A 16,724-nucleotide genomic window follows, 5' to 3' on the forward strand; every position below is an offset into this window, starting at 1 on the left:
AGTTTGCAAGGAAGGTCATTGGTGTTTGTGTGTGTGTGTGTGTGAGATGTGATTGTGTGAGTGTGAGGTGTGATTGTGTGTGTGTGAGGTGTGATTGTGTGTGAGGTGTGTGTATGTGTGTGAGGTGTGAGTCTGTGTGTGTGTGTGTGTGAGATGTCATTGTGTGAGGTGTGTGTGAGTGTGATTGTGTGTGTGTGAGTTGTGAGTGTGTGTGAGGTGTGAGTGATTGTGATTGAGTGTAAGTGTGATTGGGTGAGTGTGATTGTGTGGTGTGTGTGAGTGTGTGTGTGTTTGAGGTGATTGTGTATGAGGTGTGTGTGAGTGTGAGTGTGAGTGTGTGAGTTTCCAGCCGCCCTGTGATTGTTGGTGAAATGTTTGGTTTGTGCCTGTGTTTGAACGCGGGGCTGCCGTTCTCGGATTGGTGCCTGGAGCCGATGGGAGGGTCAGTGTGTGTCCACATTTGATCTGCACCGACCTGAACTTCCCATTCGCTCCTCTCCCCATCCGAGAAAGGGAGGAGAGGAGTGAGGTTCGCTCCGAAATACAAACCAAACTGAAGAAAGAGAAAGAGAAAGAAAAAGGAAGAGAGAGAGAGAGAGAGAGAGAGAAATAAGCGACTTCTGGGAGTCTGCCCGTGCACCGAGCGAGGGGAAAGTTGCCCCTTTGTGTTTGGTCGGGAGAGCAGGGATCTTGTTACTAATTATTTCTTACAAGCCGACCAGAGACTCGTGTGTGGGGGATTCTCAAAGCAAATTAAACACCAGCCCGAAACACACACACAAAAAGAAACTTCTCCGAGAGTCTGTGTGTGTCTGTCTGTATCTGGGGGAAAAAATCAACAGCCCCCAAAAACTGTGTGGGGAGAGCGAGCGTGTCTGAACTCTGCTGGGCTCCCTGTATATTTTATATATATATATATATATATATCTCAAACAACTGAATGTGAGAGGAGCCCGGGGACGGAGGCTGCAAAAATAACCTTTCTGAACACCGTCAGTTTCAGCAAAAGAGACACAAAAAAAAAGAAACCTCTCGGGAGTGAAACTGATTCAAATCGTGTGGATTTTTTTCACCAGTTCGAAAGGAGGGAGAGAAAAAGTTTCTTCATATTCCTATTTTTTAATATATTGCCCCCTCCCCGGATATTTCAAATGCCTCTCTGCGCGATGAAGACTGCGGGGCTTTTATTATGAGTGGATAACAAGGGCAGCAGCAAGTTTTATTATATAAATATATATATTTTATATTTATATATATAGGTGTCTGTGAGCTGGATTCTGACCCCGGTGTCGGACTAAAGATTTTCTTGCTCACTGGTTTGGTTATGACTTGGATTCCTGTCCACCTCCGGGATATATCATGATCACTGAATTATTTCGTTTCTCTCTCGCCGTTGGATTAATGTGTGTTTGCTCAGGTCTGTTCTATTACATTTCATATATAGATATATTTAAAATCGCGATTAAGAGGCGTACTTAAATTAATTATATGTTGGGAGTGTTGGGGAACTACTTCAAAACTGTTTTAAAAGTGTGAATATCTCTTAAGTTCTTGGAGTTTTCAGTCAGAATCAGGATTTTTATTTTTTTAAAATCTTTTTCTTCTCTCGATCGTTTCTCTCCACCCTTCTTTCTCGTTTCCAAATGTGTCCAAGCCAATATATTTAACGCAGCCAAATCCTTCTTGTTCTTTTTATAAAGATTTAATTTCAATTGTGAGGCTCAGTCACATCAGGTTTGGGGGTAATCCCCCCGTGTTATTTTATTGGGAGATCAGTTTTTAGGCTTATAAATGATGGATTCCCCTTATAACCCCCCCCCCCCAAAAAAAAAAACCCCAACCCCCTTCTAACTCATACGAGAACCGAGTCTGTTTTAATTTTAATTGTTCAGGAATGCACAGACTGAAAAAGAGAAACCAGAAGCAACTGCTTTTGACTGTGGAGCCCAGTCCTCACCCGCCTCATTGTTGCAGGAAAACTTTCTGGGTTCCAGCCTGCGGTGCTGGGATTTGTTGGGCTCCGCTGGTAAAGGGTGGATTTGTGGGCATTGTGCAGGTTAGACTGAAATATCCCTCAGAGTCCCCGAGCGCAAAACTGGAGGTGGGGAACAATCCTGAGAAACGGCGAGATCCCCTCCCTCTCTCCCTTTTTTTTTCTGACCCTCTCTCTCCCCCCCTTTCTCTGTTTCTGTCTCTCTTTTTCAGTTTGTCTCTTTCGTTCCATGTCTGCCTGTCCCTCTCCCCCTCTCTGTCTCCATCTTTGTTACTCTCCCTGTCTCTCTGCCACTGACAATGCATATGTTTTTTTTCCCTCTCTCCCTCCCTGTGTACCTCTTTCACTCTGTCTCTCTCAATATGACTCTCTTTCACTGTCTCTCTCTCTCCCTCCCTGTGTACCTCTTTCACTCTATCTCTCTCAATATGACTCTCTTTCACTGTCTCTCTCTCCCTCCCTCCCTATCTCTTTCACTCTGTCTCTTTCTTTCTTTCAGTGTCTGCTGTCCGTATCCTAACTCACACCAAGTCCCATTCACCCATCACCCCCTGTGTTCGCTGACCTACATTGGCTCCCGGTCCAGCAATGCCTCAATTTTAAAATTTTCATCCTTGTTTTCAAATCCCTCCATGGCCTCTCCCCTCCCTATCTCTGTCACCTCCTCCAACCCTACAACCCTCCGAGATCTCTGCGCTCCTCCAATTCTGGCCTCTTGCACATCCCCGATTTTAATCGCTCCACCATTGGCGGCCGTGCCTTCAGCTGCCTGGGCCCTAAGCTCTGGAATTCCCTCCCTAAACCTCTCCCCCTCTCTCTCCTCCTTTAAGACGCTCCTTAAAACCTACCTCTTTGACCAAGCTCTTGATCATCTGTCCTAATATCTCCTACTTTGGCTCGGTGTCAATTTTTTGTCTGATTTACATTCCTGTGAAAGGCCTTGGGGACGTTTCATTAAGCTAAAGATGTGAAATAAATGCAGGTTGTTGTATTTTTTCACTCTGTCTCTTTCTCTCGCTCACTGAATCTCTCTCTTTCTCTCTTTATCTCTTTTACTCTCTTTCTCACTGTGTATCTCTTTCACTTTGTCTCTCCCTTATTATGTACCTTTCACTCTCACTATCTTTCCCTTTCACCCTCTCCCTCTCTCACTGTCTATCATAGAATCATAGAAAGGTTCCAGTACGGAAGGAGGCCATTCAGCCCATCGAGGCCGTGCTGGCTCTATGCAAGAGCAATCCAGCTAGTCCCACTCCCCTGCCCTTTCCCCGTAGCCCTGCAAATTTTTTCCTTTCAAGTACTTATCCAGTTCCCTTTTGAAGGCCATGATTGAATCTGCCTCCACCACCCCCTCGGGCAGTGCACTCCAGATCCTAACCACTCGCTGTGTGAAAAAGCTTTTCCTCATGTCAACTTTGCTTCTTTTGCCAATCATATTAAACCTGTGTCCTCTGGTTCTTGACCCTTCCGCCAATGGGGACAGTTTCTCTCTATCTACTCTGTCCAGACCCTTCATGATTTTGAATACCTCGATCAAATCTCCTCGCAACCGTCTCTGTTCCAAGGAGAACAATCCCAGCTTCTCCAGTCTATCCACGTAACTAAAGACCCTCATCCCTGGAATCATTCCAGTAAATCTCCTCTGCACCCTCTCTAAGGCCTTCACATCTTTCCTGAAGTGCGGTGCCCTGAACTGGACACATTACTCCAGTTGTGATCGAACCAGTGTTTTATAAAGGTTCGATGTGGAGATGCCGGTGATGGACTGGGGTTGACAATTGTAAACAATTTTACAACACCAAGTTATAGTCCAGCAATTTTATTTTAAATTCACAAGCTTTCGGAGGCTTCCTTCTTCCTCAGGTGAATGGTGTGGAAAATAACATTCACCTGAGGAAGGAGGTAGCCTCCGAAAGCTTGTGAATTTAAAATAAAATTGCTGGACTATAACTTGGTGTTGTAAAATTGTTTACAATTATAAAGGTTCATCATGACTTCCATACTTTTGTACTCTATGCCTCTATTTATAAAGCCCAGGATCCCGTATGCTTTTTTAACCGCTTTCTCAACCTGCCCTGCCACCTTCAATGATTTGTGCACATATACCCCCAGATCTCTCTGTTCCTGTACCCCTTTTAGAGTTGTACCCTTTAGTTTATATTACCTCTCCTCATTCTTCCTACCGAAATGTATCACTTCGCATTTCTCTGCGTTAAATTTTATCTGCCACGTGTCCGCCCATTCCACCAGCCTGTCTATATCCTCTTGAAGTCTATCACTATCCTCCTCACTGTTCACTACCCTTCCAAGTTTTGTGTCATCTGCAAATTTTGAAATTGTGCCCTGTACACCCAAGTCCAAGTCATTAATATATATCAAAAAAAGCAGTGGTCCCAGCACTGACCCCTGGGGAACACCACTGTACACCTCCCTCCAGTCCAAAAAACAACTGTTCACCATTCACCCCTTTCACTCTCCCTCTCTTTCTCTCTCACTGTACCTCTTTCTCTCTGTGTGTCTCTCCCTCTCATTGTGTTTCTCTTTCACTCTGTGTCTCTCTCACTGTGTCTCTCTCACACTGTCTCTCTCTCTCTATGTCTCTCTCACTGTGTATTTCTTTCACTCTGTCTCTCTCTGTCATTCTCTCCCTCACACTGTGTCTCTCTCTCTCATTGTGTATCTCTTTCACTCTCTCTCACTCTCTATCTTTTACTCTGTCTGTCTCTCTGTCATTCTCTCTCTTTCTCTCTCTCTCTCTCTCTCTCTCTCTCTGTGTCTCTATCGCTCTGTCTATCTCTCACTATTGATTTCTGGAGAGAGACTGTGAGGGGCTCCAGTGGGAGTGAGATTCGGTGAGGAGAACTGTGACACTGTGTTTCTCTGTTGAGCCCTGGTGAACAGGACTTCTCCTTTACCTGGACTGAATTAATTAAATTCTGATTTTCGCTATATGGGATTCTGGGGAATTTTACCACAGTTCATTCCACTGTTGTCTGTCCTTCAGAAAGCCTGTGATTGTGGTCAAAACATTTCACAAAGTAATAATGTGTGTGTGTGTGTGTGTGTGTGTGCCCCCTTCAGAGGGAGTGATTGTTGAGACCTCAGGGACCCCCCTGACGAGCACTGTTTCTACTGCCCCTCCCTCACCAGCAGTGTTTATAGTGACTTGTCAATGGACGGGGAATATCAACCAGTGCATGCACATTATTTCGATGAGCCATCTCCCCTGTCTAAGGCCCTCTGGTGCCATGGGGTCTCAGAAAGATTCCTGCTTACTTAAAGTGGGTTCTGCATCCTCGTGTCACTGCCCGAACATCTCCCGAGGAGCAGGGACCAGGCATGTTCTGTGCTACACGTGGAAACAGGATGACAGAGCCTCCACTGTGAAACAGGCCTGAGCTCCCAAACTATCAAAAAAAACACTAAAAGAAAAATGCGTGTATTTTGTTTCCAAATGCTCCCCTGAGGGCGCCATCTCTCGCTGGGGGCAACGTGCCCAATGGGCAGCTACCCACTTCCACAACCTCATCCCGGTATCCCCATGCTTCACCACGGCGTCCGGGCAGTGAGTGGCGGCAGGGCATTCAACCGTGTGTGTACATGTCTGTGTGTGTATGCGTGCGCATATTGGTATGTATGAACACGAGTGAGTGTATGTCTGTGTGCATTTTTGTGCGTGTGAACTTGTGTTTGTGCATTTTTGTGTGTGTGAACATGAGCATGTACATGTCTGTGTGTGTACATGTCTGTATTTTTGTGTGCATGCGTGTGCAAACGTGCGTGTGTATGATTTAATTTAATTACAATTTACTTATATTGGGAACATTTGTATCAGTGACCCAGTAAAACGAGCCAGGGATCGGGGAAGTGGGTGATTGAGACACAGACACTTCCCGTCTGGGATCAGGTTCAAATCCAGCTCAAATTGATGGGATGGAAATCCCCTTTTCCTGCTGCCTTCAAAGATCCCTTATGACTCAGGTTTGGGGTCAGTCTCAGTCCAGTTGCCAAATGGCTTGGCCCCGTGATGAAATATTACCCCTAATTTGGCAATAATTGGCAATCTCAGTCGGCTCTTTCACATTGCACTAGTGCCAGTCTCACTGACTCCTGAGGTGTGGGTTTAGCTGGTACACATGGTGGCAGCACGGAGATAATGACTGCTTGCCAAGAAGAAAGTTTTAAAAACCGGTCTTGCCAGCCTCCGGAAACACTTGGTGCTCCCGCCAGCTGTACAGATCCCACATGTCAGGAGCGAAGAGCACAAACTCAGGGCAAGAGCATCCGGAGAGGCCGCAGGACGGCTGGAGTGGACAGTACAACATCGGCGCAGTAGGCTGAGGGACAGTGAAGGGGCAGTGTAGAGGGAGCTTTACTCTGTATCTAACCCATGCTGTACCTGCCCTGGGAGTGTTTGATGGGACAGTGTAGAGGGAGCTTTACTCTGTATCTAACCCTGTACCTGCCCTGGGAGTGTTTGATGGGACAGTGTAGAGGGAGCTTTACTCTGTATCTAACCCGTGCTGTACCTACCCTGGGAGTGTTTGATGGGACAGTGTAGAGGGAGCTTTACTCTGTATCTAACCCGTGCTGTACCTACCCTGGGAGTGTTTGATGGGACAGTGTAGAGGGAGCTTTACTCTGTATCTAACCCGTGCTGTACCTGCGCTGGGAGTGTTTGATTTATTATATAAAACGTCAAACAGAGGGTATTGCAAAAAAGAAGGTAAGAGGTGTAGGACGGCCAGCACAGAAGGAGGGAACTGAGACTCCCTGCTGATTGTACAGACATTAAGGAATAATCAAAAGACTGCACATCTGTGTCTGGTTTCGGTACTGCAGCTCGGATGAAAGCAGATGTGGTTTTAAAAAATGTTTGAACAAAAGCGGCAGCAAACTTTAAAAATCAAGTTCAGAAAATAAACAACAGGAAAAGCCCAGCCAGAGCAGAATGCGGCTCGTAAATTGCTTCAATACTACTGCCTGGGGAGGAAGAGAGTGGGGTGAAAGGGTAGAGAGAGAGTGTAGGAGAGGAGAGCGCGAGGAGAAAAGGAGAGACAGGCAGTGGGAGGGAGAGAGAGGAGAAAGGGAGAAAGATAGAAAGACAAAGAAAGAAAGCACTTGCATTTTTATCATGCCTTTCACAGAATAGTGGCCGTGGAATCTTTAACATCTCATACAAAAGGTGGCACCTCTGACAGTGCAGCACGCCTGCAATACTGGCACAGGGGGTGTCAGCCTGGATTATGTGCTCAAGTCCCTGGAATGGAGAGGGAAGAGAGGCAAGAGAGGAAACGAGGAGGGGCGAGAGACAGACAAACAAAAGGAAGTGGGGTGAGGGGGGGGAACAGAGAGATAAGGAGAGAGAATGGGTAACAGTGAATGAGTGAGAATATAGAGAGGGGAAAGGGTGGAGAGAAGAGAAGGGAGGGAGCGAGCTCTTCGTTATTCTGTCCCCTAAATATAGAGGAGGGCCTCAGACACTGCGCTCACTTAATGTCAACTTCAGTGAGTTGGAGCAAGACCGTGACTGACAAAACGTAGGGACAGGAGCAGGCCGTTCAGCCCTTCAAGCCTGTTCCGCCATTCTATGAGATCATGGCCAGTCTGTACCTCAACTCCATTTATCCATCTTTGCTCCGTATTCCTTGATGCCCTTACCCAACAAGAGGGACCCAGTTGGGATTTTACAACAATCCGACAGCTCCCAAGGTCATTATTCTTTCTGATGTCAGCCCACAGAGGACCTGATTTTATTGAATCCAATTGCACAACTTGCCCTGGTGGGATTAGAACCTCATAACTCCTGGATAGTCCAGAACCAGAACCAATAGCCTACCATCTCTCCTGGAGGGCTTCATGGAAGAGTTCTGCAATTTCTATGCCTCCCACAGCCACAACTGGTTGCCTGAAAATTCACTTGCCCTTACTTATAACACAGAGCACTGTTGCGTTGGGAGTCTCTGGAACACGCTGACAAAGTAATGGTGTTTAACTGCACTGCGTCTTTGTCAAAGGCCCCTTTCCTTTTTATTAATCTGCAGTGTGCCACCAGGTAATAAATTGAGGAAAGTAGGGTGATCCGTGTGATAGGAAGGGATCAGCATTGATTAAGCACTCTCTGGCTTTGAGTTGCTTTGCTAAATTCGCTTATCGTTACTGGAGATTGTGGACAGAGCTGGGTTGAGAGCAAGGCAACATTTTACCACTTTATCTCCAACCTCACTTTCTTCTTCAATGTCCTAAGTTGTCACCACCCAAATTTGTGCTCATCTCTTTGTTTCAATGCTGTTCCAAAGCTCTCCTGGCCGGCCTCCCATCTTCCAACTTCTGTAAACTCGAACTCATCCAAAACTCTGCTGCCCCGTATCCTAACTCGCACCAAGTCCCGTTCACCCAGCACCCCCTGTGCTCGCTGACCTACATTGGCTCCCGGTCCGGGAACGCCTCGATCTTAAAATTCCCATCCTTGTTTTCAAATCCCTCCATGGCCTCACCCCTCCCTATCTCTGTAACCTCCTCCAGCCCTACAACCCTCCGAGATCTCTGCGTTCCTTCAATTCTGGTCTATTGTGCACCCCCCCATTTTAATCGCTCCCCCATTGGCGGCCGTGCCTTCAGCTGCCTCGGCCCTAAGCTCTGGAATTCCCTCCCTAAACCTCTCCCCCTCTCTCTCCTCCTTTAGGATGCTCCTTAAAACCTACCTCTTTGACCAAGCTTTTGGTCACCTGTTCTAATATCTCCTTATGTGGCTCGGTGTAAATTTTTGTTTGATAATCGCTCCTGTGAAGCACCCTGGGACAGTTTACTATGTTAAAGGCGCAAAATAAATGCAAGTTGTTGTTGTTTGAATCCCTCCAGTCAGGTTTCAAATCCTCCCACAGCACTGATCGACCTTAACCAAAATCACAACAGACAGTATCTGTGCCAGTGGTGCATTACCCCACCTCAATCTCTGTCTGACACGGTCGACCACACCATCCTCCTCTCCTCCATTGTCCAGCTCAGTGTGACTGCCTTCACTTTGGTTCCACTCTTACCCATCCAATTGTATCCCCGAACATTTCCGGCAGTGGTTTCTCTTCCTGCCCCTGCACCGTCACCTCTGGAGTCCCCCAAAGATCTATCCTCTGTGCCCTCCTCTTCCTCACCGACACGCTGCCCCTCGGTGACACCAGCAGAAGACGTGGGGGTCAGCTTCCCCATGTACGCTGACGATGTCCAACTGTCCCGCTCCACCACCCCTCTCGAACCTCGCCTGCGAGGTCAGACTGCTTGTCCAACCAACAGTCCTGGGTGAGCTGCAATTTCCTCCAGTTAAACATTAACTGGGCACCAAAGTGGGTAATTACATATTGATTGGCTGTTGGCCTGTGTCAGAAATAAGACTGTGGTCCTGATCTCCGACCTGTGCTCACCCCCAGGAGACCAGTCCTGTGAAGTTACCCCTTTAATATTTTTCTAAACGTAAGCTTATTTTTATTGTTCTTCCCATGACAAGATAGAAAGAACCTGCATTTATATATCGCCTTTCACAACCTCAGGATGTCCCAAAACGCCTTACAGCCAATGAAGAACTTTCGAAGTGTGGTCACTGTTTGAATGTAGGAAACGCGGCAGCCAATTTGCGCACAGCAAGATCCCACAAACAGCAATGCCCAGATAGTCTGTTTATTTTAATGATGTTGGTTGAGGGATAAATATTGGCCCAGGACACCGGGGAGAACTCCCCCTGCTCTTCAAAATAGTGGCCGTGGGATCTTTTATGTCCACCTGAGAGGGCAGACGGGGCCTCGGTTTAACGTCTCATCCAAAAGACGACACCTCCGACAGTGCGGCGCTCCCTCAGTACTGCACTGGGAGTGTCGGCCTTGGTTATCTGCTCAAGTCTCTAGAGTGGGGCCTGAACCCACGACCTCCTGAATCGGAAGTGAGATCAGTTAACACAGCACAGGCGGGGGTGGGGGATGTAACCTAGAGTACTACACTGCCTTGATTAAAATACATTTTAAATTCAGTTTTGATTTTTATTTGCTGCCCACAGGAATGTGAGGGAACTGCACAGTTGTCGTGATGTTTAGGAGTTTGTTATCACACTCATGGACCTGTGGCAGCCCTGCAGTGGGCCCCATGTGTTGGAAATTGCTGGTTTGGTGACACCTGCTCATTTCCTCCAGGGAGATGCCCATTTCCCACCTGAGCTGTGTCACACAGGCTGTGATATCCCGGTCACTATAATCAGAGGGGTCTCAGAATGTCTGTCTATCCCCTCACCCATCCCATCCAATCTGGGTCTTGTTCCGTCTGTCTGTCTATATTTTGTTTTTTTGCTCTCTGTTTCTCTCTGTAACTCTCTCTCTCTCTCTCTCTTTGTCTGTCTCTCTCTGTAACTCTGCCTGTCTCTGTCTCCCTCTGTAACTTTCTCTGTATTTCCTTCTGCAACTCTCTCTGTTTCTCTCTCTCTCTCTCTGTTTCTCTCTCTCTCTCTCTCTGTTTCTCTCTCTCTCTCTCTCTCTGTTTCTCTGTAATTCTGTCTCTCTCTGTTCCTCTGTCTGTCTCTCTCAGTAACTCTCTCTGTATTTCCCTCTGTAACTTTCTCTGACTCTGTTTCTCTGACTCTGTCTGTTCCTGTTTCTTTCTGTTTCTCTCTCCCTTTCTCCCATTAACCCCTGTCCTGAATGACAGAGTCTCTTGTAGATATATGCAAGGTGTTGAGTTGTGAAATGGACAAAATCAGGAGAAAAGTGTGGGAAGAATAAAGTGACAAGAGGCCGTTGAACAGTGATTGGGAAATAGAGCATTGTTGAGGGGGCGGGAGAGTATCTTTTCCAGATTAAATGCTGATTAAACAGGGCTTAAAAAGTGCAGAATCTTATTTATATCCTGGCGCTGTAGTGGGAGCATTTCAGCGCGAGCTCGGGTATGAAATACTGTTCTTTTACATAGAATTGCATAGAATGTGCAGCACAGAAACAGGCCATTCGGCCCAACTGGTCCATGCCGGTATTTATGCTCCACACGAGCCTCCTCCCTCCCTACCTTATCTCACCCTATCACCCTTTCTGGAAAACACAGGGCTCCTGGACTTCATACCGGTCTTTCTGGAAACACTGCGGTTTGTTCTGGGCCCCGGTTGGGGACTGAGTTGCGTGCGATATATAAAAGTTGCTGTGGTATATTTTGTTTAAACCACGTACAACTCGATAAAGTCGCCTCATGGCTCAGTAGGTTAATGCACGTTGATGTGGAACTGAGCCACGCAGACCAGGATGGCCCAGGTTCCAATGAGCCAGGGACCCCTCCTCGATGTCAGCCGTGGCTCAGTGGGCAGCACTCTTCACTTCTAAGTCAGAAGGTCATGGGTTCAAGTCCCCACTCCAGAGACTTGAGCCTATAATTCAGGCCGATGCTCCCAGTGCAGTATTGAGGGAGTGCTGTACTGTCAGTAGATGTGATCTGTTGGATGGGACATTAAACCAAGGGCTCCGTATGCCCATTCAGGTGCCCTGGGCCAATATTTATCCCTCAACCAACATCACTAAAAATAGATTTTCTAATTATTTATCTCATTGCTGTTTGTGGGATCTTGCTGTGCGCAAATTGGCTGCTGCGTTTCCTCCATTACAACAGTGACTACACTTCAAAAAATTCTTCATTTTCTGTAAAGCACTTTAGGACATCCTGAGGGTGTAAAAGGTCATGATATAAATGCAAGTCTTTCTTTGCCTTATTCACTACCTGTGTGTGGGCTTCACATTGGAGCACTGTTCTGGTCTCCATATTGTAAAAAGGCATTGGAGAAGGCACAAAAAAGATTTACAAGGATGATACCAGAACTGAGAGGATACAACTATCAGGAAAGATTGAACAGGCTGGGGCTCTTTTCTCTAAAATAAAAGAGAAGACTGAGGGGTGACCTGATGGAGGTCTTTAAGATTATGAAAGGGTTTGATAGGGTAGACGTAGAGAAGATGTTTCCTCTTGTGGGGGAGACCAGACTAGGGGGCCATAAATATAAGAGAGTCACTAATAAATCCAATAGGGAATTCAGGAGAAACTTCTTTACCCAGAGAGTGGTGAGAATGTGGAACTCGCTCCCACAAGGAGTAGTTGAGGTGAATAGTGTAGATACATTTAAGGGGAAGCTGGATAAACACAAGAGGGAGAAAGGAATAGAAGGATATGCTGATAGGGTGAGATGAAGAAGGGAGGGAGGAGGCTCGTGTGGAGCATAAACACCAGCATGGACCAGTTGGGCCGAATGGCCTGTTTCTGTGCTGTACGTTCGATGTAATGTAGGGTGGGGGGGAGATTGGGCCCAGCTGTGAAGCCCCCTATGGTAGATCGACCTGCCAACACTCTCTGTCCAGACTCGTGCAAGGGCTGGGTATCGGGCAGCTCAGGGGAGGAGGGTAACTCGAAACCTCCCAGGGAAAGGGACAGGATGGCAAAGATGGGAAGTGTTTAGTTTTAATGAGAGAAAAAACACTGAGGACCTTGTGAACAGCTCGAACCAAAGCCTTGAGAGGACAATCGGGACGTGGGCTGCATTCAGAGCTAGGTGTGGGGCAGCTGGGAGGGCTCAGTGTGGTCTTGTTTGCAAGCATGTCAGCCTCTCAAACTGAGAGAAACCTTCAGCTGTACGGGCCTGAAGGAGCAGTAACCTTTTCCTCCCGCTGGGTTGAGGGAGTTGCATTGACCTTCTTTCTCGTGCTGGCGGCTGACGGCCCCCAGGCCTTATGGAGGTTGAACATTTAACTATTGATTTGGTGTGGCCTGCGCTGACTGGCTGGCTGAACCTTCGCAGAAGGGCAAACTCCAAACTCTCCTCTCTTGTTCCTCCTGAGCTGTAAATATCCCCGTCGAACTCGCTGTTGCCCCTCTCTTGCACTGTCACTGACTCATTGCACTGACTCCCTCCAACTCATTACCTCTCAGGACCTCAAACTGTGAAGCTCCTGCTTTTGGTCAGACCCCACCTGGAGACTGTGTTCAGTTCTGGGCCCCGCCCCTCAGGAAGGATATATTGGCCTTGGAGGGGGTGCAGCGCAGATTCACCAGAATGATACCGGGGCTAAAAGGGTTAAATTACGAGGACAGGTTGCAGAGACTGGGCTTGTATTCCCTCGAGTATAGAAGATTAAGGGGTGATCTAATTGAGGTGTTTAAGATGATTAAAGGATTTGATAGGGTAGATAGAGAGAAACTATTTCCTCTGGTGGGGGGAGTCCAGAACAAGGGGGCAGAACCTTAAAATTAGAGCCAGGCCGTTCAGGGGTGATGTCAGGATTGGTGAATGCTCCCAAATGATATGGTGTTGAGTCTCGACGGTGAGTGTCGACAGACTGTCCAACCATGGGGGCGCTGGAAGGAGGGGGCCTCATAATCGGGTCAGGTCCAGTCCTCACCCCACACACCCGTACCAGCCCATCACCCCGATTCCCACACATATTTCCTGGTTGGGAGTCACTGGTTCACCGGTGGGAACCCCGGCTGATATTGTCCCCTCCCTTTAACCCAGGAGCAGCTGAGGCAAACGGCCACATTCTCTCTGGTTTCCCCAGCGGAGACTGATTGACTCGGCACCGACACAGGATTGGACCTGGGACTTTGGACCCGTGTTTGGCTCATTACATTTACCCACTGAGTCACAGGAAGCTTTTTGAAATGTGTTTTGTATGTTTAAATGCTTTTGTAAAAATCCAATGCAGCATTTCCCAGGTGGGTAGCTGTTCCCCCGGCCTCGGCCATCGTTCGATGATGCTAGGCCTCTCTACCTTTGGTACTATCTGCAGAAAGCCTTTAATTACAGGTCAGTACAGTTTGAAAAGCTCCACATAACCACACTCGGTGTTCCAGTCTTTTTTTTTTCTGTTTTTTAAACGAATTTTGGTCTCGACAGCTGAACAGCAAATATAGTAAAGCCAGCCGAATAAATTCACCACACAAGCCTGGCTTGTTTTTGTCTGGATCTAGAGGCCCTCCATTCTACAGTGTGGTGCAGAGGTTCGTCAGAACTATCATGGCACCAGGAGTAAATTACCCCTGAGGGGAGGAGGCTTGAATTGCCCTCCTCTACTCTGCTTCTCACTTGAAGCATGTGATTCATATCCTTGCTGGCTGCATGCCTGTCATGTTCTGGGAGAAACCCTGGCTGATATCCCTCTCCCTTCCATAGCCCAGGAGTGCTATTGTAAGCACCTGTACAGCGTCAGCTGCGACTCGGTGGGTAGCACTGTCACTCTCTTGAGTCAGAAGGTCGTGGGTTCGAGCTCCACTCCAGAGACTTGAGTCCATAATCTAGGCTGACACTCCCAGTGCAGTACTGAGGGAGTGCTGCACTGTTGGAGGTGCCGTCTTTCGGATGAGTGTTAAACCGAGGCCCCGTCTGCCCTCTTAGGTATAAGATCCCACGGCATTATTTCTGAGAAGAACAGGGCAGTTCTCCCACTATTTATCCCTCAACCAACATCACTAAAACAGATCATTTGGTCATTAGCACATTGCTGTTTGTGGGATCTTGCTGTGCACAAATTGGCTGCCATGTTTCCAACATTACAACACTTCAAAATAATACTTAATTGGCTGTAAAGCACGTCGGGACATCCCAAGGATGTGAAAACCGCTCTATAAATGCAAATCCTTTTGCTGCTGTTTGTGGGATCTTGCTCTGCAAATTGGCTCCTCCCCTGGATTACCTGTTTATATGGGCATTACCCATTGTAAATACGGACACAGGAACTTGTAATGGAAATATGAAATCAAGGACAGAGTGCGGGTTTTTAAAACAGGAAGAGAGTTCGGTCTGGTCCAACTGTCCCCCAGCCTCTAACTCCCCGAAGACCACTCTTGGTCCCGACTCCCAACAGAACAGGTTCGAGGGGCTGATTGGCCTACTCCTGGTCCTATGTGTAGCTTTTCTAACTAACCAATAAGGAGACACTGGGGCAAACAAAAGTGCCCCCCTTTTTAAGGGGCACAATTAATAAGGAACTAAACCGTAAAACAAAGGAAATTATAAATAGTGATGTTATTCCCAATGACCAGTGTTTACCCTAGTCCCTGCGGTGCCCACCGGTCGTGGAAGGCCCCAAGCATACACACACAGACACCCCATGCTCCTTCTCCAGGGCCACCCGGGCATGGACAAGACGGCGGAAGAGAGGCAGACGGCCAGAACGACCCCCCGCACCCGCACCCGCAGGCCGGGTCCATCCTGGACCTGTGGATATCCACCTTGGCCAGGCCCAGGGGCAGACCCGCGATGGGGGTCCTCCGACTTGGACAGACCGATGTCCCTATGTCGCGAGGGGAGCTGGACGATTCTACGTGAAACGGGTGGAAGTGAGGGGGGGGTTTGTGGTGCTTGGGAGAGAGAGCACGGTGCAGGCTTCCCAGTGCAACGCTGGGCCCCTTTCACTCAGCTGCTGATGGGTTTGACAGAATGGAGTTTAAGCCGTGTATTAAGCCTCCCTGAATCAAAAGTGTTGGTTCAGTGATGACTCCTCCAACAGGCCACTGTGAGGCTGGGTAATTGTTTAGCTCTGTGCTCAGAGGATCTTTTGTTACCTTATTAGGAGAAAGGGTATAGACTGCCTCTAACCAACACTCTTGCCTGCTGAATTTTAATTAGTGTATATGTGTGTGTGTATATATTATACAGACTCGTATATACGTAAACAAAAGAGAAAATGTTAAATGCAGGAACTTTGATTCTTGTCGCGGGGATTGACTGTGCTTTTGTATTTCTCTGAGCGCATTTAGTGAACAAATGAACATCCATTTCCTTGGCCGAAACTCTCGTGTTTTCAAATTCAAAAGCTTTTCAATTGTCTGAAGGGGATTAAAAGCATTAATTAGCGACTGGTGAGAGCTAGAGAGAGAGAGTTGGTGGGGGGGGAGAGCAGGCTTTTTATTCAAGCATGAATCTGTTTGTGAGAGTGAGAGAGAGATGGGAACAGAGAGAGAGAGAGAGACGGGAACAGAGAGAGAGAAACCGACAGAATATGAGAGAGAGAGAGAGACGGGAACAGAGAGAGAGAGAGAGAGAGACGGGAACAGAGAGAGAGAGAGAGAGAGACCGACAGAGAGAGAGAGAGAGAGAGACCGACAGAGAGAGAGACCGACAGAGAGAGAGAGAGAGAGACCGACAGAGAGAGAGAGAGAGAGAGAGAGAGACCGACAGAGAGAGAGAGAGAGAGAGAGACCGACAGAGAGAGAGAGAGAGAGAGACCGACAGAGAGAGAGAGAGAGACCGAGACCGACAGAGAGAGAGAGAGACCGACAGAGAGAGAGAGAGAGAGACCGACAGACAGAGAGAGAGAGAGAGAGACCGACAGAGAGAGAGAGACCGACAGAGAGAGAGAGAGAGAGAGACCGACAGAGAGAGAGAGAGAGAGAGAGACCGACAGAGAGAGAGAGAGACTGATGGGCAATGACAGAGATTGGAGAGAGTAAAGGGGGGACAGACAGAGAGATGGAGAGAGACACGGGGAGAGAGACACGGGGAGAGAGACACGGGGAGAGAGACACGGGGAGAGAGACACGGGGAGAGAGACACGGGGAGAGAGACACGGGGAGAGAGACACGGGGAGAGAGACACAAAGAGGGGAGAGAGAAACAGACAGACAGAGAGAGAGAGACACAGAGAGGGGAGAGACAGACAGAGGGAGAGAGAGAGGGGCAATGACAGAGATTGGAGAAAGAAAAGGGGGGACAGATAGAGAGGAGA

General features: G+C 47.9%; 1 protein-coding gene across 5 annotated transcripts in view; it reads left to right on the forward strand.

Moving 5' to 3' along the window:
- The first annotated feature begins 512 nt into the window (after window positions 1-512).
- The window catches only part of robo1 (roundabout, axon guidance receptor, homolog 1 (Drosophila)), a 359,932-nt gene continuing 343,720 nt past the window's right edge, over window positions 513-16,724 (forward strand). For 4 of the 5 annotated variants that reach the window (XM_067993416.1, XM_067993419.1, XM_067993420.1 and 1 more), the window contains exon 1: window positions 513-1,417. In XM_067993416.1, coding sequence (XP_067849517.1) covers window positions 1,360-1,417 — 58 coding nt within the window. In that variant the 5' untranslated portion in view covers window positions 513-1,359. Of the gene's footprint in view, window positions 1,418-13,678; window positions 13,806-16,724 lie in introns of those variants that run through there. The other variant, XM_067993417.1, reaches the window with a different exon arrangement.

The sequence above is a fragment of the Heptranchias perlo genome, chromosome 11, assembly GCF_035084215.1.
Source record: "Heptranchias perlo isolate sHepPer1 chromosome 11, sHepPer1.hap1, whole genome shotgun sequence".
Taxonomy (NCBI): Eukaryota; Metazoa; Chordata; class Chondrichthyes; order Hexanchiformes; family Hexanchidae; genus Heptranchias; species Heptranchias perlo.